At 42.1% G+C, this 27,476-nt stretch overlaps 3 protein-coding genes across 3 annotated transcripts; all 3 read left to right on the forward strand.

Moving 5' to 3' along the window:
* Positions 1-13,108: 13,108 nt before the first annotated feature.
* On the forward strand, positions 13,109-15,375 carry LOC110684888. Its single transcript, XM_021861326.1, has 4 exons — positions 13,109-14,589; positions 14,690-14,931; positions 15,138-15,225; positions 15,327-15,375. The coding sequence occupies exons 1-4, from the start codon at positions 13,892-13,894 to the stop codon at positions 15,373-15,375; spliced, it is 1,077 nt and encodes a 358-aa protein (XP_021717018.1). The 5' UTR covers positions 13,109-13,891.
* Positions 13,339-13,848, forward strand: LOC110684887 (F-box protein SKIP23-like). Its single transcript, XM_021861325.1, has one exon. The coding sequence runs from the start codon at positions 13,339-13,341 to the stop codon at positions 13,846-13,848; it is 510 nt and encodes a 169-aa protein (XP_021717017.1).
* Positions 15,334-16,703, forward strand: LOC110684773. Its single transcript, XM_021861205.1, has 2 exons — positions 15,334-15,800; positions 16,403-16,703. The coding sequence occupies exons 1-2, from the start codon at positions 15,396-15,398 to the stop codon at positions 16,412-16,414; spliced, it is 417 nt and encodes a 138-aa protein (XP_021716897.1). The 5' UTR covers positions 15,334-15,395; the 3' UTR covers positions 16,415-16,703.
* Positions 16,704-27,476: the final 10,773 nt, after the last annotated feature.

The raw sequence follows: 27,476 nt of genomic DNA on the forward strand, positions 1-27,476 counted from the left end.
ATTTTCTACCCCTAGTGGCTGATGGAAACGGTCCCACTATAACCATTCCCTATTGTGCATATGGGACTGGATTCAGTATCAGTGTCAAATCGTTAGGCGGAAGATTGATAAATGGTGCATACTTCTGGCACTTTTCACACCGCTTTACATACTCCAAAGCGTCCTCGCTCATTGTCGGCCAGTAATATCCCCGTTTCATTGCTTCCAATCACAAGGCTCTGCCCCCGATATGATTATCGCAGGTACCCTCATGTATTTCTTCAATGAGTCTTGCCGATTCAAAGTCCGTTATACATCTCTGAAGAGGCAATGAGAAACCCCTTTTGTACATTGCCCCTGGTGCATAACGAATAATCATACACTATCTCACTTCAGCTTTCCCGACTCAGCCTTATCAGTTCGTAAGGTACCAAACAATATGTACCCCAGAATTTTATCATACCACGGTTGCTGCTATTAACATAGTGCACCTGTTCAGAACCTTCATCAATACTTCTTTGTTTCAATATCTTGACCATGACTGTTCTCTCTAGGTCGTTGAAACTGGAACTGGCCAATCTTACTAAAGCATCAGCCTGTGAGTTTTGCGCTCTCTGAACCAAGGTTATCTCAAAGTGTTCCAACTTTGCCGACAATTGCTTGAGCTTTTCAAGATATTTTACCATTACTAGCTCCCTTGCCTCATATTCTCAAGTAAACTGACTTGACACCAACTGCAAATCCATAATCAGAATTAATCGCTTGACCTCTACCGCTATGGACAATTGGACCCCTACTATCGCTGCTTCATACTCATCTTCGTTATTTGAAGCCTTGAATTTGAACTTTAATGCATACTCGAACACATCCCCCTATGGAGACGGTATCACTATTCAGGCCCCCGATCCAGCCATAGTTGAAGATTCCTCTACTGACACTTGCCATGTTCTCAGTTGCTCTTCCTCGTTAGTGTAAGAGGCTTCTACAATGAAGTCCGATAACGCCTATGCCTTAATTGATACTCTGGACTTATAGACCAACTCATATTCCGACAGCTCAATTGCCCATTTTAATAATCGACCTGAAGTGTCCATCTTCTGCAATGACTTTTCTAGCGGCTGATTGGTCAACACATGTATTACATGAGCATCAAAATAAGGGCGAAGTTTCCTTGCCGCTATCACAATGGCATATGCCATCTTCTGAATTATCGGATATCTGCGTTCTGCAGCATTCAGAACATGGCTGACAAAGTATATCGGCATTTGTTGTTTATTTCTCTCTACCAAAAACACCGCTGCCACCGTCTTCGACGAGGCTAATATGTACAATTGTAACTGTACTCCACGTTCTGGTCTTGCTACCGTCAGCAACGACCTTAAATGATTTCTAACCACCTCCCAGGCTTTGACCTGATCCTTTCCCCACTCAAAAGTTTTATTCGGCCGCAAGACCACAAAGAATGGGAGTGCCTTATCAGCTGACTTACTAATGAACCGGGTTAAGGCTGCCATTCGGCCTGTGAGCCTTTGTATGTCACGTATTGTCTTCAGTTGCTTCATATCAAGTATTGCATTAACCTTATCTGGATTGGCATCAATACCTCGCTCATTAACCATAAACCCTAAAAATTTGCCTGAGCGAACCCCAAACACACACTTTTCTGGGTTCAATTTCATCTGATACTTCCATAAGGTTTCAAAGGTTTCCCTTAAGTCTGCATTGTGATCTTTTTCCAGCCGACTTTTCACAATTGTGTCATCCACATACGCCTCTATATTTTGCCCTTTTTGGTTCTCAAAGATCTTATCGACCAGTTTCTGATAAGTTGCACCGGCGTTCTTTAATCCAAACGGCATGGCCTTATAGCAGTAGACGCCTGCATCCGTTATGAATGCGGCTTTGACCCTGTCAATTCATGAAGGCTAATCTAGTGGTACCCCGAAAAGGCATCTAGAAAACTGAGCATTGCATGGCCGGATGTCAAATCCACCAATCTGTCTATCCATGGTAACGGATATCAGTCTTTAGGGCATGCTTCATTCAAATCTATAAAGTCGATGCACATTCGCTATTTTCCTGTTGGCTTTCTCACCATAACCACATTCGCCAACCATTCCGGATATGTGCAAGGCTCAATGAACCCTACCGCTAAGAGCTTGTTAACTTCAGCCTGTATTGCCTTAATCTTTTCTGCCGAGAAGTTTCTCTTCTTTTGTCTTATCGGCCTAAAAAATCTATCAACATTCAACTTGTGTACCACAACGTTAGGGTGTATCCCGGGCATCGCATCTGCCGAGAAAGCAAACACATCTGCGTTTTTTCGCAGCAAACTGATCAAATTAATCTCATGTCTGCATCCATATTTGACCCCACTTTCACTGTTCTTCCTTGAACTCCTGGATGAAGCTCGACCTGCACTATTTCTCCTCCGAGGGCCGGTCTGGGAACTGACACTGGCCTTGTGTCAAAGTTTTCCATTGACTGGTCACACATTGACGGTTCTCTGTCCCTTTTCGAATTATTCAAAACAGCCACCTCTTCGGCGGGTTGTTTTAATGCAGTTACATAACAGGATTTTGCAATTACCTGTCCTCCATGCACCTTTTCCACACGCCCTAAGTTCGATACATAGGCCATTGTGAGGTGGTATGTCAACACTACAGCCTATGTGTCATGAATCAGCGGTCTGCCGATAATCGCATTATATGCCAAGGGTACATCAACTACTATGAACTCAGCCATTGCATCCCTTGTTGTCGGTCTTTCACCAAACCGAACCGGTAAGACGATATTGCCCTCTGACCTTACAGTCGATCTGTTAAACTCAATCACAGGATAAGAGACCTGTGTTAAATATTTCCTGCCTATCATCATTGCATCGAAAGCCTTCATGAACAGAATATTTGTGGAACTTCCTCCATCAACTAGAACCCGTTTATCTCATCCCCGTTTATCATAATAATTAACACCAAAGGATCATCATGAGGAAAAACTAGTGCCTTTGCGTCCTCCTTTGAGAATGTGACACTAGGAATGTCAGAAGGTCGAGGACGGCTCTCAGCATCCAGCGCATTCACTATATATAGGTGCTCTGACAAGCTTTTTCTCACACCGCTAACTGTTCCTTCATGAACCGGACCGCCGGTAATCACCTAAACTACTATGTTTCTTCCAAACGATGATGGTGGTTGCCTTCCATCTCCCTGTCGGTTTCCCCCGGCCTGCTGCCTGTCATTTCTGGCTTCTGGCTACCGATATTCTATTAGGCGGGGAGCTAATTAACGGTGGCTGGCTTCCCCCCGAATGCAAACGGTACTGGGTTAAATGCCCTTTTCTAATTAGCTCTTCTATATTATCTTTCAGCTGCGTACAATCTTCAGTATAATGGCCGACATCACGATGAAAGATGCAGTACTTCTTCATATCTCTACCCTTCACCTTCATTGGCGCCGATCTAACCCAATCTTCTCTATTCTAATTCACTGAGTAAATGGCAGCCCTTGGTGTATTCAATGGAGTAAAAGTATTGTACCGTGCCGGTGCTTTTGCAACTCTCCCTTCCTGTCGGCCTCCACCCCCTCTTACCGGACTCGGGGTTCTGGGCCTACTACTACTAGAGGCAGTGTTGTCGGATAGATGTTGATTCTTCTTTACCGATACAGTTTTTCTACTTGTTTTCAACAGCTCTTCCCCTTTGATGTAATCATGAGCCTTGTTAAAGGTCGCTGCTAACGTCGGGAGGTTTTTCCGTGGCAGGTACTGTTTGAACTCACAATTATTCACTACAAGAAAACAACTGGATTCCGACGGAATTTTTCCGTCGAAAACATCGGAAAATCCGTCGGAAAACGGCCTTCCGTCGGAATCAGTCTGTCACAATACCCTTTGTAGGAAATTCGACGTTTTTTTAGGGAAATTCCGTCGGAAGCCACTTTTCCGACGGAAACCATTCTGTCGGAGCTGGTTTTGACTTTAAACGAAATTCCGTCGCAATTTTCCGACGGAAATTTCCGTCGGAATTGGAGAGGATTCCGACGGAAAATTCCGTCAGAAGAGGTATATTACGTCGGAAAAGTCAATAAAAAAAATAAAAAAAAAAAAAAAAAAAAAAAAAAAAAAAAAACTGCCTCCACCACCCCCACCACCAGCCCCCTACCACCTTAACCCACCTCACCAGACCCACCCACCTACCACCTCACAAGACCCACCCACCTGTCTGAAACCCACCTCCCCACCTCACTAGACCCACCCACCCACCCACCTCATCGAAACCCACCTCACCACCGAAACCCACCTCACCGCAACCCACCTCACTGCTAAAACCACCACCAAAACCCACCTCACCACCCAAAACAACCACCGAAACCACCAAAAAAAAACATCAAAAAAATCCATAATTCACCACCACCATATATTTTCAAAAAAATCAGAAAAATCAACAAGTTAATTAGAATCAAAATTAAGAAGAAAAAACGAGACACATACCTTAATTTGACAAAAAAAAAACGTCGAAATTGGGTTTATAAGGTCAAATTCGACCATAAAAACTCTAGATCTAGAGTTTTCATGGTCGAATTTGACATGAAAACCTTAATTTTCATTGAAAATCTTGAAATTACCTTGAGTCGAAAACCAAAGAAAACGAAACGAAAAAGAAAAGAAAGAGGAAAGAGAAAGAGGGGAAGAGGAGAGGAAGGAGAAGGAGAGGAAGGAGAAAGAGGGGAAGAGGAAAGAGAAGTGAGGAGCCGAGGAAGGAGAAGGCCGGAAAGGAAGGAGAAAAAGGGGAAGAGGAAAGAAAAGAGGAGAGAGAAAGAGAAGAGAGGCGGGGAAAGAAGAGGAGAGGAGAGAAAATAGGGTTTTCGAGTTTTTAAACCCTTTTTTTAAAAAAAAAAACCAAATTCCGTCGGAATGTCATTTAGTTCCATCGGAAATTTCCGACAGAATGGAAATCCGTCGGAAATTTCCGACGGATTTTAAATCCATCGGAAAACACTTAGCTTCCGACGGAAAATTCCGTCTGTAGCTAAGTGTTTTCCGATGGATAAAAATTTCGTCGGAAATTTCCGACGAAAAATCTAAATTCGTCGGAAAGTTCCGACAGAATTTAAATCCCTCGGAAATCACGTTTTTTCCGACGGATTTTCCTGTCCGTCGAAACACGTCCGTCATAAATCGCCCTATTTCTAGTAGTGATTGAGGCCATTCATCAACGCCATAACTGTGAGCTCCTATTGTAACTTTGGGATTGTATTTGCTTCATTGTTGAACCTCCTGATGTAGTCCGTTAGAGACTCATCCGGCCTTTGCTCCACCGCCATCAACTCTCCCGAAGTCCTTTGTCGAACACTGTTGCTAATATACTGCCCTACAAACATCTCTCTCAACTTCTCGAATCTATCAATTGTCCCATTTCCCAAGTTGGAAAACCAATCTAAAGCTGCCCGGTCAAGGTAGTTGGGAAAACCTTGCACCAGATGGCATCAGAATTTTTGTATAGGATCATGTGCCCTTCATAGGACGTTATGTATCTGTTTGAATCACCCTTACCGTCATACCAGCACATCGGCATCTTAATCTTTTCCACCGGCTGATCCAGGATATCTTGCGTAAACGGTGAGGCCCTTGGCTTCACAACTGCTCGTGCTGCACCTTGCCCTACACTTTGTGAGGTTCTCTACCTTTGAATTGGGTCCTCGATTTTTTATATGCAACATCGAAGACGCTATTTTGTACCTCCGTCTTCCGATTGGTTATATGCGTCCTTACCGGCGACGCCTCCCGGGATGAACGTCTAAGTGAACCTGTTGCATTGTGAAATTGGCTGTCAAGATAGACTATCGACACCTCACCCCTTATCCGGCCTCTTTTTTTTTTCCGCTCACCGCCCTCATTACCGTAGCTGTCACCCCCAGCTCTTCCAAAGTAAACTCGACCAACGGATCCGATATTGCATTATTCTGCAGTTTAGGTGTTACCGACATATTGAACTGATTCCCTTCTCTAAGGTATGGGTCTCATCCTCTATTTCAACTTGTGGGATACCCGTACCATTTCCAGCTGCCACATTCAAATTTACAGTTTTTCTATTTCCGTTATCATTTTCAGGTGTTTCTTTATTTCCAGTCATAATTTTACTTTGTTAGGTTCTTAGGCGATAGAAGTAATCACTACCCCCTCCTTCGAGCTCCAAATTGTTCCGGATGTAACCCAACAACCTGTACCCAGGATCCGTGAAGACCCTATCGTCCAGCTAAGCACCTACACAGGAAATAAGCATTAGCTAATCCCGGGCCGGGATGAATTCGGGGATAACCACTCCGATGGTAAAGTCAGAAAGTGATTCAGAAGAAGAAGAAGAAGAGAAGATATATAGAGAGAGAATAAGAGAGAGAGACATAGAGAGAGAGAGTGTAATAAATGCTACCTTTTAATGAAGAATTAACTTGCCTATTTATAGAGGATCCAACTGCCAGGTGCCTGCATGCCATGCAAGTCACATACATGCCAAGTGTTAGTCCCCTGACGCCACATGTTGCTCGCCGGACGACCGTTACCTATGCCGTTATGAGTGTATACCGATAGGGTCATTATGATCCGTAGTAGGAATCCATGTATTTGTACTAGGGTTGATATCGGCATTCTTGTATCCGTTATCGGTATCTCCCCATACACTTGGTTCAAGTTCTCATAAGAGATAATTACTATATAATATGTATTAAATATATTAATATAATCAAGATATTTTGATTATATTACATATATGAATATAATCAAGATAGGCGAGTAAAAACTCTTGCTGCATGAGTGAATAATGCATTTCCTTCACTCAACTCATTGCGCATGGATATTTGCCGAATATAGAGGTGTCGTTCATATAGGCACTTTTACTCCACTTTGGCTGCTTCATTGCCTTGTTGGCTATTGTAAAATCATAGCACTTAAGAGAAATTGTATTGATATTTGGCCGTTTGGCTTGGTATGTAAGCAATTTGCTAAGCTTTACAGCTCGGCAATTTTACTCGGCCATGAATACCGATTTGAAGGTAGTAGGTGAGTCTTCATTCCAGTGCAGCTCGGCCACTCTTGGCTGCCTTGGTCGTCTAAAATGACGAGCTGAGTATTTGAGCTACACCTTATAATGGAGAACTTCTCTACTTGTTGACCGAAAGAAATGGTTTTGGGCATTTTATGCCTTAGTTTTTTTAGCTACTCAAATGCAAGTAAATGGGAATATGTTCCTTTATGTATATATTAATGTATATACATTAATATATACTGGCGGTAAGCGGCAAATTTGGTAACTCATGTACTCCACTTTTGCAATAACTTATTTATTTTTTTATTTTACTTTTTTTTATTTTATAAATATATCTAATAATGATTAATCAATCATTATAATGATCAATCACTTATTAGTACAACTCTGCTAGTTGCCACCTTCTGTCTAGAAGTGACATCTATGCTTGTTCGATTGTTTATATGTGCTTGATCAGTTGCTTGATCAAGTGCCGGATGTTCATACACTTGAGACTTGAGAGGTATACCTTAATAAATGCTTCTCATTAGCTCGGACATTAGCTCGGCTATCCTGGCCGAGCATCTATGCTTGCATATGCAAGCTTCATACTTTCTTTCGGACAGGCTACGTGATTGGCTGCCTCGGCCGAGCATCAATTCTCGTATCAACAAGCTTTTCACTTTTGCTCGGACAGGCTGCTTGGCTGCCCTGTACGAGCATCCATGCTCGTGTCAACGAGCTTCTCGATCACTTTGGCTCGGACAGCCTTCTTGAATTGGCTGCCCTGTATGAGCATCCATGCTCGTGTCAACAAGCTTCTCACTTTGGCTCAGACAGGCTACTTGGCTGCCCTATACGAGCATCCATGCTTGTGTCAACGAGCTTCTCACTTTGGCTCGGATAGGCTTCTTGGCTACCCTGTACGAGCATCCATGCTCGTGTCAACGAGCTTCTCACTTTTGCTCGGACAGGCTTCTTAAATTGGCTGCCCTGTACGAGCATTTATGCTCGTGTCAACAAGCTTCTCACTTTGGCTCGGACAGGCTACTTGGCTGCCCTTTACGAGCATTCATGCTCGTGTCAACGAGCTTCTCATTTTTGTTTGACCAAATTGCTTGGTAGCATGCGAGTACCTATGCTGTGAAGAGAGAGCTTAGGCAATTCACTCGGCCATCATGTCACTTGGCTCGTTTCTTGCTGCTCGAACAGCCATAGAGGGGCTTGACATTCTAGCCGTTCAAATGCTTTTCTTGTGCCGACTTTGATGGCACTCGGCAGATGTTGTTGCATGTATATATATCAAACAATATAGTTTGACGAAAATTTTATTTGAATTTTTTTTGTAATCATAATAATGATCATGATTTTGGCACATAGTACCGCCCAAGTTTTGTCTTCACACAAGACTTCGTCTCATTCTCTTAAGGACGACAATCTGGGATCATTATGACTTTGCCCTCACATTGGGTTACATTTATAACAGAGCATTCTATTTCTGGAGTTGGTGTTCTATCATGGCTAAGTGTCATTCCAGATGTGCCTCCCCACAGACGGCGCTAAATGTTTCCAGGATTTTTGGAATAACCTGAAAGGGGGTATGAATTCCCTTGGGAGACAGATCCGGAATGCAACGGCTTGAACACCTGCAAAACAACAAATCTCCGGTTTAACGGAGATCCGCCCCCGACGATCAAGTTAGTGACCGAAAACGGAATTTTAGAGAGAGAAGTGAGAGCATATTTTTGGTCATAGTGCCTTTTAGAATTATGTAGTTCCTTTCCCATCGTGAAATCATGGGGTATTTATAGGGAAGTGGAAGATCATGCTCCTAGGGTTTCATAACCTAGGAAGATCGGCTGCCCTATACGTGGTTGACACGTGTATTAGGGTTTGCTTCATGCTAGGCATATTTCCTTTAATGGGCTTTGAGCCCTTCATTTTCTGATATCTCTCTTAGGCCACATGTCATGCTCATATTGGCCATTTTTAGCTGAGCATGATGCCATGTTTCGACTTACTTTTCGGCCTCTCATTTGTCTATAAAAGGGGGTAAAATTACCCCTAAACAGAGAGTGTTGAAATCACACCGTATCGGGAAGGGGGATGGGGGATGGAATCGGGACGGGGAAGGGGAGGAGAGCTGGGATCGGGACGGGGAAGGAGTTTTTGAGGGTAGTTGGTGGTTTCAGAGTTAGAGGGAGAGGAGTCGGCGGCTCAAGGGGAAGGGGAGGGTGTTGCCGCGGCGCAACGCTCCGGCGCTAGTGGCCAAGCAGGGGATCGGGATGGTGGGGCTGCGCGGCTAAGGTGGTTGGCTGGTGGGGGTAGCTTATTTTATTTTATTCTTTAAAAAAAATTAATTATTTTATTTTATTCTTTAACAAAATTAATTAGTTTTTTTTTAACCAATCAAATGCCGACACGTGTCATGTAACTTGCTATAACAAGTTAAATGACCAGTTGGGACCATTTAAAGCGGATTGACATTAAAGGTGGGATTATTAAATTATAATCGTAAGGTGGAATTATTTTAGGCGGATGAGCCAAAGGTCGGATTATTTCGGGCAATTTTTCCTTATTTTTATTAAAGTTTTGGCTGAAATTAAATTAATTTACTAAACTGAAATTATTTTTGCTAAACTAAAATTATGTTTACTGATTCTCTTTTGTATTTCTTCTTGAAGGTTGCGGATTTTTTACTAAACTAAAATTATTTTTATGAACTTATATTTACCGAACTGAAATTAATATTATTGAACTGAATATTATTTTTACTAAATATTTTTTTTAAGGTGAAGTGAACAGGACCTAACAACCTTAGTTATTGACTGCCTCCATCACCTCCACATCTCCATCTTCCTCTTTTTTTCCCTTTAATTTCATGAAATTGTGGCCTTTAGAATATGCTTTTTTAATGTTATATTTTATAAAACATGAAAAAATGTTGTAACAAAATTTTTTAATTATGACTTAAGCATACAATCAAATAGCATTAATTGTACACAAATTCTTATATTTGTGGTCAGCCATATGGTGTAGCCACTTTGTATATATTAATGTAAGAGGATGATGGGTCAGGGTTACCATGAGCAAATGAGGTTACCCGAAGTCCCGAATAGTTAGGGTTAGTCCACTAGAAAAATGGCCTTACTCTTATAAATAAGTGGAGTTATTTTCTTAACAGTTTCTATTTTTTTTTTTTAAATGATTTTTTTTTTTTTGAACAAAGGAGGTTACTTTTATGTTTAATTAGTTTTTTTTTTGAAAGAATTATGTTTAATTAGTTGCACCATGACATGACGCAAAATAAGATGGAATTATCACTTTTGCTACATACAAAACCAATCTGCAAAAGATAATTAGCAAACAGTTGATACCAAGCCCGAGGAGCCTGTTTAAGGCCATACAGAGATTTGCGGAGTCGGCAAACATAAGTAGGAGCATTAGGATTCACAAATCCTGGAGGTTGATGCATAAACACGGTTTCTTTGAGATTACCATGAAGAAACGCATTTTGAACATCTAACTGATGAATGTGCCAACCTCTACCCATAGCAATACTCAACACAGTCGGAATAGTAGCCGGCTTCTTAAAATATTGTAAAATTGGCCTAATTTACTAAAGATACAACATGACTAAAATTGTGAAGTTAAAACAATCTGACATTTTTTTGTATATTGCTTACATAGAAACCTCTACCTTTTGTCTCCTTGTTATGCTTATTACTTTGAAGGTACACTTAATTATTCCAGCTCAGATGTTGCTCCATCACCTCAATAATCGGAAAAGTCCATCAAATGCATCAATTTTCGAACGTAACTACAGCAATGCCTTCTACAAATTCTCATATCAGTTTTTTATAATGTGGCTGACACTTATTTGACAAAACTCTTCTTTATTTGATAGCTTGTAGATGGGCTAATTGTGGTAGAGGTGTTTGCAATAAAACTACGGCGTTCTCATATACATGTCATTGTAAAGAAGGATACATCAATGATCATCTCTTAAACAATACTGGTTTCCCCTGTTTTCAAAGAATGTAAGAACACTTATTTTCTTGTATAGGTAAAGATTGATCTTCCCTCGGTCCCTGGATCTTTTAGGCCTAGTTTTTATTTCAAGTTGTTGTATAACTATTATCTATAGGTTTCGATTGGTGGGGATTGTCCGAATTTGGGACTGAATGTTCAAATTTCTTGTATAACTATTACGATTACAATCGAGGAACATGACAGCTCAAATTAGTTTACCAAAAGAACTAATACTCCCTCCATGTTTTAATAAGTATAACACTTTGACCGACACATAGTTTTAGCCTTTTAGGTAATTTAATTGATTGAAATAAAATAAGAGGAACCTGGGATAGTTGGAGTATTAAAAAAATTGTAAATGAAAGTTAGTGGAGTTAATAGTTTATTGTAAAGTAATGAATGTGAAGAAAAAAAGTTAGTGGGTTTCGGTAGGGATCATGAAAATAAAAGATATAATATTAAAATGAAGTTTTTTGCCAAAAAAGAAAATGTAACACTTATTAAAACACGGCTGAATTTAATAAGTGTAATACTTATTAAAACACGGAGGGAGTATTAAAGAACATTATATAATATAACCATGACTATACCGAAATGCATTTTGTTGATATTTAATCATAAATTACAAACAAATATAAAGCACATAATTTTTTTTGATAAAAAATAGAAACTATTATTAAATATCACAATGAACATCACAAGAAATACATAAGATCATATTTTAGACAGGCATTATAATTAAATATAAGGAAAAAAAATGGAAAAATTGCCCACAATAATCCGAACTTTTCTTCATTTGCCCAAAATAATCCTAACTATCGATTATTTTTTAATAATTCCAACTTTATACCTTATTAATTTTAAACGGTCCCAAGTGATTTGAAACCGGTTAAACAGGTTCATATTTGTGATTTGAGATTAATTGCACATGCGTCACCATGTGGTTGGTCAATATGAAAAAAAAAAAAAATTAATCAAATTGAAAAAAAAAAAAGTAAAATCAAATATTATAAAAACCACCACCACCTTAGCCACCACCATCCCCACCGACACTCGAACCCAAACCTTAGAACCATCACCCCCACCCCCATCCAGACCCCGAAACCACCACCACTACCCCATCCCGACTCCAAAACCACCACATCCAACCCAAACCAAACCTGAAACCACCCATCTACCCAGATCTGAAACGGGATGGGTGAGTGGGATAGGGGCCGAGAACGGGGTAAGGGGAAGGGAAAAGGGTCGGAAAATGGGCGGAAAAGGGGAGGAGGGCAAGAAAATGGGCAGGGCAAGGGGGGGAGGGTCGTAAAATGGGCAGAGAAAGGGAAGGAGGGCCGAAAAATGGGCGGGGGAAAGGTAGGAGGGCCGGAAAATGGATGGAGAAAGGGTTAGAGGGCCGGAAAATGGGTGGGGAAAGGGATGGCGGCCGAAAATGGGACGGGGAAGGGGAGGGGTGCCGGCGGCAACAGCCTGCCGGCGGTGGCAGGGGTTGCCGTTAAGTTTGAGTTTTTAATTTTTTTAAAGGTTTTTTATTTAATTTTTCTGACCTATCATATGCCGACACGTGTCATGTAACTTGTTATAACAAGTTACATGACCGGTTGGAATCATTAAAAGTAAATTCATATCAAAGTTCGAATTATTAAAAAAAAATCAAAAGTTGTGATTATTTAGGGCGAATTGAGCAAAGTTGGGATTATACTCATCAAATTTTCCAACAAAATTTGGGTGAAAAAACATGAACAATTTCTTTTGAATAATCTTTTTTTTTTTTTTTTTTTTTTTAGTGAGAGGAAATGAAAATAAAAATATTGAAAATTGGATACTTTCTGAAAATAGATTCTAGATTTATGTGGGGTAGGTAACATTAAATGCTTACCTTTTCATAAATTAAAAAATTAAATGATTAAGTTTTTGTTTTTTATACTACGTATATGCATGCAGTGTTCTTTATATATGTATGCAGTGTTTTATTTTGCTCAATTTGAGGAAATTTGAATAAATTTGCTCGAGTATTTTATATTTGTGATCAAATATTTTTTTCTGTGTTTATCAATAGTTAGGTTTACCATCAATCTTGGTCCAGGCCCTAAGCCATTGCCAGGGCCCAAATTATAACTCAAAGTGAAAACTCCTATAAAAACCTAGGATAAAATTTTGGCGGCAAGAACTATGTCCTTTTAGGCGGGCACCAAAAGCCAAAAATAGAGGATGTATATACAACTCCAAACACTCTCAACTCTACTTGCTTGTTATCCAAAAACCACAATTTACAATCATCAAAAATTCAAATGTCTTCTCCTAAAATGAAAACCCACCGTCTCCGGGAACTTTCCTGGTCGGAATTACCGCCGGAGCTACTTCCTGCCATCGCAAAACGCCTCGAAGCCAGAACCGATATCCTCCATTTCCGGCGAGTCTGCAAGACATGGCGAGCTTCAGCTCCTCTCTCTCTCCTCGACTCAAAAACCATCTTAACCCCTCTTCTCCCTCACAAACTTCCAGATTCTGAGAAAAATTACACTAAATTTTTAGTAGCACACTCTGTTTTTCTAATAAAATCTGACGCCAATCCAAATCTCCCGCCTTGGTTATGCACCGCTGAAGAGTTGTTCCCCGGTTCGTTATGCGTTAGACTGCCTCTTTCTCGCAACATCGCCGATTATATTGTTATGCCTATCGATTTCCCGTCTGAATTGGATTTGTCTAAGTTTCGTGTGTTGGAGTTAGGTATGTTTTATAATTATAGTTATGTTGATAGTAATAATACATCGTTTGGTTTTGATGTTCGTGTGATTGATAATCCTGTTTTTTAGAACGAAGCCGTCATTTCCACATGAGTATAAGATTGTTCTGTTTATGAACCCGAATTGCGCAACTCACCGTCCTAGTCTCGATGATTGTATGATTGTGGAACTATCTAATGAGATAGCTCTTACAGTGAAGAGTCTAAAGAGTGGGGAGGAACGGAAGGTATATTTTACGGGTAAAAGGAAATTTGATGATATTTTTAGTTTTAAGGGGAAGATTTATGGTGTTGATAGGAAAGGTAGGGTGTGTTCGATGGATTATAACTCGCTGAAGATGTCGAGTGTTGTTGAGGAACCGCTGTGGGAGGGGTCGGGTAGTGAGAATAAGAAACGATTAGTCGTGTCGAGTGATGATATATTGTACTTAGTGTATAGATGGTCTAAGAAAGGAAACGCGGCGTTTAAAGTGTTCAAGCTTAATGAGGAGGAGGAGAAGTGGGATATGGTTGATGGTATTGGTAGTGATAGGATGCTTTTTGTGACTCCTGATGGTTGTTTTTTCGCCGCGGTTAAGGATTTTCCGGGGTGGAGGGGCAATTGTATTGTATTCCCTTGGGGATGCTTTCCTCAATATTCAGGTAAGACGGCTCTTGACAGTAAGATATTCATGGCCTGGGATGAATTTTCTGTTGCTGTTTATCACTTTGAGGGTGATGATTGTGATCTTGTATATGTTTATCCGGGCTATGCCGATCTCTTCTGGCCACCCCCGTCATGGCTCTGGACCGATTTGTGTTTGAACACAAGGTGAGATTAGCCTAGACTTTTGTAAAATGACATTGAAAAAAATGTTTGAGGTTTTCTTCAAAAATGCTAATTCAAATGGTTGTGCTTTGTATGTGTTAAGTGGAATGGATTCTGAAGGAGGTGAACAAAGAAAAGATAAAGAAAGTGTTCAATCAAAAGTTGAAGTAGAAGAACACGGACAAGGAGGAGATGGAGAACATAAAAATACGAGTAATAATAAGCTATTAAGTGATTCTTCTTGTCACAATGCTCCTGAGCTCATCCATGAAGAAGTGAATCCCCACAATGGCGCACAACTTTCCCAGGGTATTCAAACTAATCAAAAGCACATAGTTCATAAAGGTATTCAACTTTATCCCCCACATTTCATGTTGAAAACACAATTTAGAATAAGAGGAAGAATTTGTGAGCACATATTTGCTAGAATTGATGAAGAATTTGCACATCATATACTTGAGCTTCTTGCTCTTTTACTATCAATTGTAGCTATGTTTATACTCTGTATGTTATATTCATCTCTCAAACTAATTCGTTAAATTTGATTTCAGAGTTCAAGGGTCAGAAAAATGGTGATTCAGCTCCAGCGGTGAACTCTTCTAAGGTACTGTGTATTGGTGACCCCTATTTCTTAGTTAGGTTGTCACAAACCTGCATATAACCATTACTCTATCTATTTTATAAATCGCAATTCTTTTGTTTCTCGGCCTCTGCCTCAACTGTTATATATTTCTTTGCAGATTGCTGAAAAAGATGTATCACAAGCAAAATTCCTTGGAGTTGATGTGAGCTCTCATTTGATTCCGATTATGCAGAAGATATGGGATAAGTACGGGAACATTTTAGAAGGGCATGCTGTGAACAGTGGAAGTCTTCTTACTTGGGCCTTAGAATCTCTAGCTAAGATGGTTGTTTTTCTTGAGAACAATGAAGGAAGGTCATTAGATAAATCTGAAGCTAATTACCTCAACTCAGTCCTACTTGACCTTCGACTGATGCACTTTAAATTAGATTGGCTAATGCCCTCAGTAGAGAGAGTTTTGGCACCTCACAAAAACAAGTTATGTATGGATCTTGAAATGACGAATCTCAAGTTCCAAACAGAGTTTCATTGGACGGAAGAGACATTGGCTGAACAAACAAAGCTTGTTTCAGAGAACCAAATGGGCTCAGCTGAAGGACCATGCCCACTCCTCAACCTCCTCAGCTTCATGGTAAAATTTTACTAACTGCTCAATTTCCTTTTTCTTGAACCATTATATAGTTCTTTCTAGCACTTGTTTCGCCATTAACATAAATTCTTATATTGGTCATTTTGGTGAGCAATTGAGCATGAGTTTTGGTGTGCTTCCAACTATGTGTAAGCAATCCCAGGGGGATGGATGGTATTGATCACTCATGATCGCGGTTGCCATATTTGATGCCCCAACCAAAAAAGTTACGAAATTTTTTAATTTGACCATCTCTGTAGCAAGGGCGGAGCCCAGGGGGGCTGGTGGAGGCCCGGCTCCCCTTGACCCAACTGGTCACCTTTTTATTTTGAAGGTTGGCACCCATATATTTATACAATAAAGTTGTACTTATGTTTAACCTTCTAGTGTATAGCTTAGTGGTTGAAGCAGATTTTGACAACTTCAATAAATCACAGCCTCCCCATGTTTCAATTCCTGGCTTCACCCCTGATCTGTAGTATCTATGTTATGCACTTATGCCACCAAGTTGTACCAACAAATATGCTTTTGCTAATTCGTATGTGATTTCATATATGGAAAATATTTTCTTGCTAAGTTCTTATGCTTCTGCGTTTTTTTTCAAGGACAAGCACTAGCTGTCAAGAATAAAAAGTCAAGCTGATCAGGCAGCACTTTTGGAGATGCATCATCAGTTTAAGTTGTAAAGTAATGGTTCTGTAATCCATACAGTTTTTTAGAGTAATGATGCTCAAGTCTTTAGGATTCGAAAATAGCCACTCGTAGTTGCAGGATTAATAGGACCTCTTTTGCAGGATAAGTCTTTTGATACAAATTGACTGGTCTAGTTCTATCTTCCTTTTGTGAAGTGACTGTTATGTAATATATTTGACTTTGAGCCAATACAGCTTGATGGTATCTCGCCCCCCTCCGAATCTTTATTCAAACAACATTCATTCCCATATCTTCTGGCTTGTGCATCATTCTTCCTGCTATATAGACAATTAATGATACTGGATTGTATTATTCTGAGTTTCGCCTTCTGTTGCATCTAAAATACTCAAGAATAGCCACCCGTAATTCGGCCAATTGCATCTAAAATTACCTAAAATTCATCAAACACACAAATAAAAAGTAGTAGAGCACAATTCAAGTATATAATGCAAATGTGCACCTAAGACCTCTAAAATTATAAGCAATTAAGGGTAGATATGCATCTAAAAAAAAAAAAAAAATTAGGTCTTATTAAACTCAAATTTGACCCAACCTTAATTTACTTGCCATAAACCCTCTAAACCCAACTTGATTACAATGGAACCCAAAATTAAACTCAACTCGAATTTGATTTGAATTAAACCCAATCAACACCCAAAAATGCTTAACAAAAGTAAACGACCCTACATAACCTAATCTTATCTTAGACCCGAATCGGGCTTGAGTTTGACTTGGAGGCTATGTTAATTTGGCATAAACTCAATCAAATATATGACCTGTTACTTGAAACAATTCAACACAAACCCAACTTGAATAGGCAAATTGGTTCTAAATTAATGATAATAGAAAACTAATTCTTGCGTACAACGGGTGTACGTCAATTTATTGTAAAACAGGTTAAAGTTATGTTAAAAGTATTTAAAGTTACCCTTTATACTGCAAAAGTTATTATTTTTCTATTAACAAATTTTATCTGACAAAAAACCTATAATGTATTATATTAATCATATTAATCTTTATAGTATGTAATCATGTATCTATAAGGAATTACACATAAAATAAAATTCAAACCAACGACAATTAAAAGTTACCCTTTAAGTGGTTAAAGTTACCACAAATATAGTTAAACTTACGCTCAAACTGACCGTTTTACAATAAAATTAATGTACACTCGTTGTACATAAGACTTAGTCATATAAAATAATGAGTTCTAAATTCATTATTTATATGAAATCAAAATGTAGTAAGAAAAAAGTGGAAAGGAACCCCCCCTTTTTTTTTAAAGTGTCTTAGTTTCACTGTGTATGTATAATTTTGACCACTAATATTTTCAATTATAAATTTATATGAATTATTAAATTTTGATTTTGATAAACTATATTTACGATTCAAACAAGTATACCAATGACTATACTTTTCTTATCTTATGCATAAGCAAATCACTAACATTGTCAAAATATTTACTCATAAAGTCAAATTAGAGCCCTTAAAAAGTATATCTTAATATCTATAGTTCTAGGAGAACAACTAGCGCATAGACGGTATTTACATAGTTTGTAAATAGGATGACAATGTTTGTAAATAAGTTGAAGTATTTGTTGGGACCACGTATAGCTGGCAGCGGGGCTAGTTTGGAGAAAGCGGGAAAGTGAAATGGTACATTTGATATTCAAAATGGTACTTTTCATGGTTACAGTGATACTTTTTGTGTATTATTATGCATGTATATTATATCATTAGATTATAAATTGTCTTAGTAGTACTATTAAATCTCACAGTGGTGCAATATTTGATGTGCAATTTACATGCATATTTGTACCATTTGACAAATATTTATACCACTACAGCATTTAATGGTACTCCCTTCATATTTTTTTAATACATCACTTTCCTTTTATGGGTGTTTTTTTTTTTTTTTTAAATGCATCACTTCTTTATTTGGTAACTTTATATAATATTTTACTCCCTCCGTCCCCGAAACTTCGATCCTTTTGGGTTGATTTCGCGGGTATTAAGAAGTTAAATTGGAAGTGTAAGAGTGTATGGGGAAACTAAGAAAAGTACATTGAAAAGAGAATTTTATATTGGAATTGCAAAAAAGTAGAGAGAGAAAGTAATAAAAATATATAGAAAAAGCAAAATTTGCATGGGGAAGCTAATTTTGCACAAATATTATTGCAAATTAGTGGGTATTTAAATGCAAATGGGATGAACATTTTGGGACTAAAATTAGGCCAAAAGGGTCGAAGTTTCGGGGACGGAGGGAGTATCTTTTTTCTCTCTTACTTTAAACTCTACTTATATTATTTTATCATTTCTCTCTCCCATGGTCCCCACTTATATAATAAAAATATCTATTCTCACTCATATTCTTTCTCTTTCTTGGTCTCCATCTTACTTTTACTATAATAAATTATTCACCCACTCACAATATTACATTACTCTCCTAAAACTCCGCGCATCACTAAGTGATGCAAATTAAAAAAAAATCGAAGGAAGTACTATTTACCTATTTGATGGTACGTGTTTCGGGGTTTTCTGATGTCCTGCGGGAGAGTTACAATTCCGAGACTGGAACCGGACGCCTGTACCTGCAAAACAACGGAGACTCCTGGTGGTGGGAGCTCCGCCTCCGACGGTCAAGTTAGTACTTGATTAAGGAGTAATTAATGCGGAAATTAAAGTGATTGGGTCTCTCTAGGTGAGAGTGTTTAATGTGTGTAATCTGCGTTTTTAGCATGTCCTCCTCTCTTAATGAGGATTAAGGGAGGTATTTATAACCTTGGGAAACGTGCCAATCCTAGGTTTAGGTTAACCTAGGGCTGATTGGGCTTCCCTCGGAAGTTGGGCCTGGGTGGCCGGTTTCTCCATTAGGCATGGAGTATGCCACGTGTCATGACATAATAGGTCCAAGATGGACGAATAAGCGTGTGCCACGTGGCAAGCCTGACAGTTCCAACTGGGGGACACTTGGCAGGACCTGATTGGCCCACGTGGCGCATTCCGATTGGTGGGAGCAAAATCCCCTAATCATTTGCCCCTCACAGGTGGCACGTGACTGGTCACGTGTTACCTGTGACAGGTGTCGCACTGTAACAGGCGACGGCCTGCTATAGGTGTCACTCGGCGAAAGGCCGAGAGATTCTCCCGCCCAAATTATGAATTCTGGAAGTGACCCTTCGCCTTCTCACTTCGCCTATATAAGGGAGTGTTGACTTCAGTCATTTTCACACTTGAGAACTTTGTGAGAGAACATTCAGACCCCTGAACTTGCTCTGACATTTTGGACCCTTTCTGCCTACCGCCTGCTCTGACAAGCCGACTGCACAGGATTTTCAGAACTCCATCAACGTCACTCGTTCAGGTAACCGTCGGTTCTCTTACTCTTAATTTTCTCTTTACTTTATTCTTTTTTGAAATGGCACCACGGAAGCACACGACACGACCTAGGTTAGTGATCAGCCGGTCACCGGGGACGGCTGAATCTAGGACTAGGAGTGCCGCCTGCCCTTTTCTGGACCCATCTTTGCCCTTTATACAAAGTCCGACTGTATCTGTGTCTATGTAGAGCATGATGGCCAGAACAAAAAATACTGCTAGGATCTCAAACTCAGACGGCTCCTCCCACAGGGTGCCGATTAGTGAAACATCTGACCAGGCGCCAGATGTGGAGGTGAAACAAAGCGGCTTGAAAGCCGGCAGTTCTGAGGGAGGAGTCAAAGTGACCCCTTCCCATTTTACAGTTGACAATTCTTCATTCTCTCCTGCTCCTTTTAAAGGAGAGGAGGCGGGCCCCTCCGGGAGAGGGGAGGAGTCGTCCTCTTCGGACTCGTCAGAGGACGATTCCGAGTCTAGCTCTTCTGGCCATGCTTCCCTGGACACAGAAGAGAAAAACAGTCGCCTACAAGAGGCGAGGCTTTCTCACGCAGTTGAGAAGGGGGACGATTAGGCGGAGCCATCCGCCTCTCACCGAGAGCAAAATACCCCCTACTACTGCACGGTACCTCGGGGCCGGATCACAGCCATGTAAGAGAAAGTGGAGAGCTTTATCGCAAACCACACAATGGGCCCCGGCTTTTTAGTGTTTGTGCCGGATCCAGAAGACACAGTCGTCTGGCCGGCTGGTACCAGTTATGATGGCGCCTGCTTTGGCTGCTACGAGGCGGCCATCAAGGTTGGGTTGCGCTTCCCATTACATCCGGCTGTTCAGCGGATCTTGGATGGGTATGAGTTGGGGTTATGGCAGTTAGCCCCGAACTCCTGGGTCAACGTACTCGGCTATGTGGCCGGGTGCGAACTGCACGGGGTGGAGCCGAGCTTTGAGGCTTTCGCCCACATGAACTACCTCAGCCCCCTAAGGCAGGCGGTACCGGCTGGTATCAATTGACGAGCCACAGGGGCTACCTCATGACGAGAGGTAAAGCAAACAAATGGAAGGACTGGCGGAGCACCTTCCTCATCATTGAGAGTTCAGACACAGAGCTGAACAAGCGCTTCAACAGGTGGAACAGGAATCTTCCCCTTCTTGTAGGCGGCCGCAGCATGCCGCCTGTTCCCCCCAAGGCTAAGAAAGAGATCCTAGATAAAGGACTCTTCAAAGTAGAGTCGAAGGTGAACTCTACTTCAGGGGTACGAGAGCAAGTACCCCTGCACTGCGTCCCGAGCTTCAAATGGCTCTACGACGAGTACTTTTTGGCCGCCTGTGGCCTCAGCAGTTGGTGCTCAAGAGGTAGCCGGCCTGTCGAATACTCTGTTGTTCCATGCATTTCTTTTTATGACTTATATTAACTTTGCTATTTGTTTTTGCAGCGGACGCCATGAGAAAAATTACCGCCTCCAAGTCTGCGGCGGCCATGTTGCGGGCCTCCATCATGCAACAGTCTTCAACCGACTCCCCAACAAGGGGGCACCCTTGGTGGGCTTCGAACCTTTCACCCTTTTTTTTGGAGTTGTGTTTATGCATATACTGACTCTTTTCTTCCTTTTTAGACGGGCGCTCCAAGAGCTTCTTCTTCCCAACAGCCGGACCCCAAGGCCCGGAGGACGACTGTTGCGAGCTCTCCTGGTTCTGCCAGGAAACATGCGGCGGCTGAGAAACAGCCGGCCACTTCTTCTAAAACTCCAGCTGGGCCACCTAGAAGTATGAAATTGTCCTTGTAAATTTTAGACTTGCTCCCTTCTTTACTAGGTCTAATCCGTTTGTTTATGCTTGATGCAGCCGGCCCTCAGGAGCCTGACTTGGTCGAGGTGGCCAAGTCTATGATCAAGGTCGTTCCTCCGGCTGAAAGGGAGGCGGTCAGGGGTGTCGGCACCCTTGACCTAGACGGGATTGCAGGGGTCCTTGCTGAGGTATACTTAGCATATTTTTGAGTATTTGAATTCCAGGACGCCTGTTTTCTTTTTGTTTGGAAACTGACGCCTGTTCCCCTTTGTACTTAAGCCCTGTTCCGAGTGAACGGCCTTCGCAAGCCGCTTGGCCGGAAGAACAAAGAGGTAAAGGCTGCAAAAGCTATGGCCGCCTCTGACTGTGATAAGGCAATGTTTCAAATTGCCCAAAATGAAGTTCTGACCATTGATATTCTTTATTATCAGGCGCAGGCTACCGCCGCTATCCGGGCTCAGTTAGAGGCGGCCCACAAGAGGAATAGCGAGCTGGAGGCGACCATCAACAATCTCAAGGCCGAGCTGAGACCTCTTCGCCAAAAGATGTCCTCATACGAAACCTTGGAGAAATCCTTGGCGAGCGTAAAGGTACGCCTGGTGACCCAGGAGAAGAGTCTTACTCAGGAGCTCTCGGAAAAGGCCGAGCAAGAAAAGAAAGAGCTGGTCTGGGAGATGATGGAAGACTCTGCTCAAATCCAGCGCATGACTTGGGGCCACCTCTTCCCCAATGCCGACTTTGCCTCATGGGAAAAAACGTACCGCCAGTGCTCTGATAGATATAATCAAGAGATCCTGGCGGCTGCTGAGGAAGAGGCGTTGGAGGAGGCGTTGGAGGAGGAGCAGCCGGTAGTGGCGCTTGTGCCGCTTGGGGGTAATGCATCAAAGAAGGATGCAGCTGAAGCCGAGTCCAGCAAGAAGAGTGCTGACCAGGCGGCAGCTGCTAATATTGAAGATCTGCCCCCTTCTTAAGCTTTATGTCTTCTTTCCACGGCCTGCGTGCCGTTTGTTTTGTATTTACCCGGCTAGGGGGCCGGGGCTCTGAATATTTTGCCGGTCTTTAATGACCGGCTTCTTTTTAATGAATTTTTATGTTTTGCTTCAAATTTGTTTAAGTATTGAATATTCTGATATCCAATTGTACACTATACCGACTGTTTTACATGGCCGATAGTTGCAGACAGGTACGGATAGTTAGTCACGCCGCCTATGCCCCTGGACGACTGGTTGTCTGTTTCCAGGCTAGACGATCAGTCGGCCATTTATCCAATCGGTATTCGAACCATTTTAAAGACTGGATCCCCTTTAGGCAGGCGGTCCTGTAATTTGTAAAATTAACCACCAAGTAGGAAAGTGGTTTGACCAAGTAAACATGATTGTTACCTAGTCGCCAAGTAACTGAGTAGTAGAGGTATCAAGCGGTGGGTACCGGTTGTTCCCTTTATTCGCCAATGTTTGTTGGCTTTCAACTCATAAGTTGTTAACCTAGCAGGAGTAGTGGTTGAGAGCCCCTGTTTGCTAAAAACAGGCGGACGACTCATACCTTTTAGGCTCCATACTAAGTTTGAGAGAGTGACTATGAGTTAACTTTGGAGTTACTCAGTCGCCGTCACTCCTGCTTGAGTAGTAAAGGTACCAGGCGGCGGAGGGCGGCTGAGCCTTTTGATTCGCCAATGTCTGTTGGCTATTAACTCAAGAGGTACCCCCTGTATTTATCCCAAGTAATACAGGCAGTCATCTGACTCAGATGTCAACTGCTACCACTAGTTTAGTTAGTGATAGAGTTATCCTTGTCTCAAAAACGGCTACGTGGTTGCCCTTGGGGACAGTCGTATAGGTGCCGTGTAATTAGTTTATAGAGCAATGTTCCACCCAAAAGGGAGCTGCTCTCTGCGACGAATTTCATCCGGAGGGATGCCGCCGGACGCCTGCTATGATGTTGGGACAGGTCGTATTAGTTTTGAAGATTGGATCAGTTGGCTGGGCGCCTGGTCTGATCATTCGGCCTGTGGCCTTGGTTAGTTCTTGGTGAACGTAGGTGCTAAGTAAAAGGAGGGTAGCCGCCTGTTTAGGCACAGGGTCGGCCAGGCCCTGATCATTTTTAGTTAAGTATAAGGGGGGTGGCTGTGTGTTTGGAACCAGTCGGCCTTCTTCAATGGAGAGTAGCCGACTATATGTCCAGACGGCATGCCCCTATGGTGATAGAGTAAAATATTCAATGGAGAGTAGCCAACTGTAAAGGTACAGGCGGCATGCCCCTCTGAAGATAGAGTAAAATACTCAATGGAGAGTAGCTGACTGTAAAGGTACAGACGGCATGCACCTCTGAAGATAAGAGTAAAATACTCAATGGAGAGTAGCCGACTGTAAAGGTACAGACGGCATGCCCCTCTGAAGATAGAGTAAAATACTCAATGGAGAGTAGCCGACTGTAAAGGTACAGACGGCATGCCCCTCTGAAGTATAAAAATTAAACATGGAGAGTAGCCGACTGTTTGTTAGTAGGCGTGCCCCTCTTAGTACAAAATTGAATATTAAGTATGCAAACTTTTATTAAGTAGCCCTTGACTATTTACATCATTCAAAAGAAATATTTCTTAAGATTATCTACATTCCAAGTTCGAGGCAACGATTGTCCGTCTGGTGTTCCCAGACGGTAGGTACCGTCCCTGACCTCTTCACAGATTCGGTAGGGTCCTTCCCAGTTGGGAGTTAGTTTGCCAGACTCATTAGCCCTACCAACTGCTTCCATTTTTCTAAGTACAAAGTCCCCCACTTTGAGTGGACGCCTGTGTACTTTTTTGTTGTATGATCTAGTCATTCTCAGGCGGTAAATTTCATGGCGCAATACAGCATTGCCCCTCCTTTCAGGAAGTGAGTCTAATGCCAGGCGCATGGCTTCCCAGTTTGCCTCTTCGTCATATAGCATTACTCGAAGAGTCGGCTCGTAGTGTTCTATTGGAAGAACAGCTTCCGCACCATAAGTTAGGAGGAATGGAGTTTCTCCAGTCGCCCCTTTTTCAGTCGTCCTAATGGCCCAGAGAACATGTGGTAATTCATCCGCCCATAGGCCGCCTGCTCGTTCAATCTTTTTCTTGAGACCGTCTGAGATGATTTTATTAAAGGCTTCTACCTGGCCGTTTGCTTGTGGACGGCCGACAGATGCAAAGTAGTGTGCAATTCCTTGGTCACCCAACCAGCTTTTGAGAACAGGCGTCTCAAATTGGGGACCATTATCAAAAACCATAGACATGGGAACCCCGAACCGAGTGATGACATTTTTCCAAATGAATGAAATTACATCCTTCGTCTTGATTCCCTTTACAGCCTCCGCCTCTACCCATTTAGTGAAGTAGTCGACGGCAACAAGTATGTACCTCCTTCCGCCTGTAGCAGGCGTATATGGACCCAGAATATCCATGCCCCACTTAGCAAACGGTAGTGGGCTATGAATGGTAGTGAGGTCAGTAGCCGGACGGTGAATTAGTTTTCCAAACCTTTGGCACTTGTCACATTTTTTCACCATCACCATCGCATCTAAAGTAGGCCAAAAGTAGCCCTGCCGCCTTGCCCGTTGAGCAAGCGTCCTACCGCCTATATGGGAAGCACAGTAACCAGAGTGAAGATCGTCTAGAATCTCTCGTCCCTTTTCTGGAGGAACACACTTTAAGAAGGGTTGAAGGTACCCCCTTTTGTGAAGTTCTCCCTTTATTATTTCAAAACTGGTTGCTCGTTTTTTCAGTGCTGCCGCCTGTTGATGATCATCCGGCAGGGTACCGTTTGTCAGATATGCCCTGATTGGATCCATCCAGGTTGAGCTTCTGTCTAAGATTCCAATAGGTTCTTCCTCAATGCTTCTCCTCTCCATTACTTCCCAAAAAACAGTTCGAGGAGTATCACAGGAGGCGGATGATGCTAATTTTGAAAGTGCATCCGCCTGGTTGTTTTCTGATCTCGGCACTTTGACCAAGTGGAAATCCTCAAGGGAGCCGACTGCTTGTCGGACCGCCTGTAAATACTTGATCATGGCCGGATGTGTTGCTTCGTATTCGCCATTGTACTGACTCACTATCAATTGTGAATCGGAACAGGCGTCTATTTTTCTTGCCCCTGCTGCCTTGCACATGCAGATTCCGGCTAGTAAAGCTTCATATTCTGCCTCATTGTTTGAGGCCTGAAAACTGAAGCGTAGAGCATACTCGTACCTGTCGCCCTCTGGCGACTGACATATGACGCCTGCTCCACAACCATTTGAAGTAGAGCTTCCATCCACATATACCTTCCAGAATTGGTCTGTAACTTGAGAGTCAGGAGGACGAGTCATCTCAACAATAAAGTCAGCAAAGGCTTGCCCCTTCACTGCTTTTCTAGGCTCGAAAGTAACTTCGAGGCTCTGTATTTCTATGGCCCATTTGATCATTCGGCCTGACGACTCCATGATGGTCAGTGGCCGCTTGATAGGTTGGTCTGTATACACGACGACTGCATGTGCCAAAAAGTAGGGTTTCAATTTTTTAACAGCCATGAAGAGTGCAAGACCAAATTTCTCCACTAAGGGATACCTCAACTCGGCATTTTTAAGTACATGACTGACAAAGTAGACCGAGAGCTGACAGCCGTCTCTTTCATCAAGGAGAACAGCGCTTAACGCATGATCAGAGACGGCCAGGTACATGTAGAGTACTTCTTTGGGCAAAGGGCTGACCAGCCTCGGTAAGGAATGCAAGTGAACTTTCAATTTTTGGAAGGCCGCCTCAGCATCCGGCCCCCATTCAAACCTTGCCTTTTTCTTAATTGCCTGGAAAAAGTATAGGCATTTGTCGCCTGATCGGCTTAGAAATCTTCCCAAGGCCGCCAGACAACCTGTTAACTTCTGAACCTCTCGGATGGTACGAGGCGACTGCATGTCGATGACCGCCTGCACCTTCTCAGGGTTCGCCTCTATTCCTCTCTGATTGATAAGGAATCCGAGAAATTTCCCAGACTCAACTCCAAAGACACCTTTCTTGGGATTGAGCATGACATGGTGCCGCCTGAGTGTGGCGAAAGTTTCTCGGAGGTCCGACAGATGATCTTTCTGAAGTTTAGACTTGACAATCATATCATCAATATATGCCTCGACATTTCTCCCAATCTGATCAAAGAACACAGTGTTTATCATTCGCTGGAAAGTGGCCGGGGCATTCTTAAGACCAAACGGCATGACCGTGTAACAGTATAACCCCTGATCAGTGACGAAGGCCGTCTTCTCCTGATCTTTCTTCCATAAAGGAATTTGATGGAAACCAGAGTAGGCGTCCATAAAGCTCATCAAAGCATGGCCGGCTGTTGAGTCGACCAGATTATCAATTTTAGGCAGAGGGTAACTGTCTTTGGGGCACGCCTTGTTTAAGTCTGTGTAGTCTACACACATTCGCCAGGTGCCATTCGGCTTTTTAACAAGCACCACATTTGCAACCCAGTCTGGAAGTAACATTGCCGAATGAACCCTGCATCAAGTAATTTTTTAACTTCGGCGGCTGCCGCCTGACTTCTTTCTTCGCCATGGTTCCGCATCTTCTGCCGTACCGGCTTCTTTTTCGGATCCACGGCCAGTTTATGTACCGCCACATCAGGACTAATGCCTGGAATTTCATGGACTTCGAATGCAAAGATGTCCTTGTATTCTTTCAATAGTTTGTGAAAGTCGTCACCTAGGACTCTCAGAACAGTCGTCCCAACTTTGATTGTTCGGTCAGGACGCGAGTCGTCTAAGATCAGGTCCGCATGCTCACCAGCCGGCTGAAGGCGGAATTCATCCGACCGCTCCTCTGCCAATGATTGCTA

This window comes from Chenopodium quinoa, unplaced genomic scaffold (assembly GCF_001683475.1).
Source record: "Chenopodium quinoa cultivar QQ74 unplaced genomic scaffold, ASM168347v1, whole genome shotgun sequence".
NCBI lineage: Eukaryota > Viridiplantae > Streptophyta > Magnoliopsida > Caryophyllales > Amaranthaceae > Chenopodium > Chenopodium quinoa.

Coding starts and splice junctions, on each gene's coding strand:
- LOC110684888 (XM_021861326.1), top strand. CDS start 13,892: ATGAACCCGAATTGCGCAACTCACCGTCCTAGTCTCGATGATTGTATG. Junction 14,932..15,137: donor AAAGCACATAGTTCATAAAG/GTATTCAACTTT, acceptor ATTTGATTTCAG/AGTTCAAGGGTCAGAAAAAT. Junction 15,226..15,326: donor GACCCCTATTTCTTAGTTAG/GTTGTCACAAAC, acceptor ATTTCTTTGCAG/ATTGCTGAAAAAGATGTATC.
- LOC110684773 (XM_021861205.1), top strand. CDS start 15,396: ATGCAGAAGATATGGGATAAGTACGGGAACATTTTAGAAGGGCATGCT.
- LOC110684887 (XM_021861325.1), top strand. CDS start 13,339: ATGAAAACCCACCGTCTCCGGGAACTTTCCTGGTCGGAATTACCGCCG.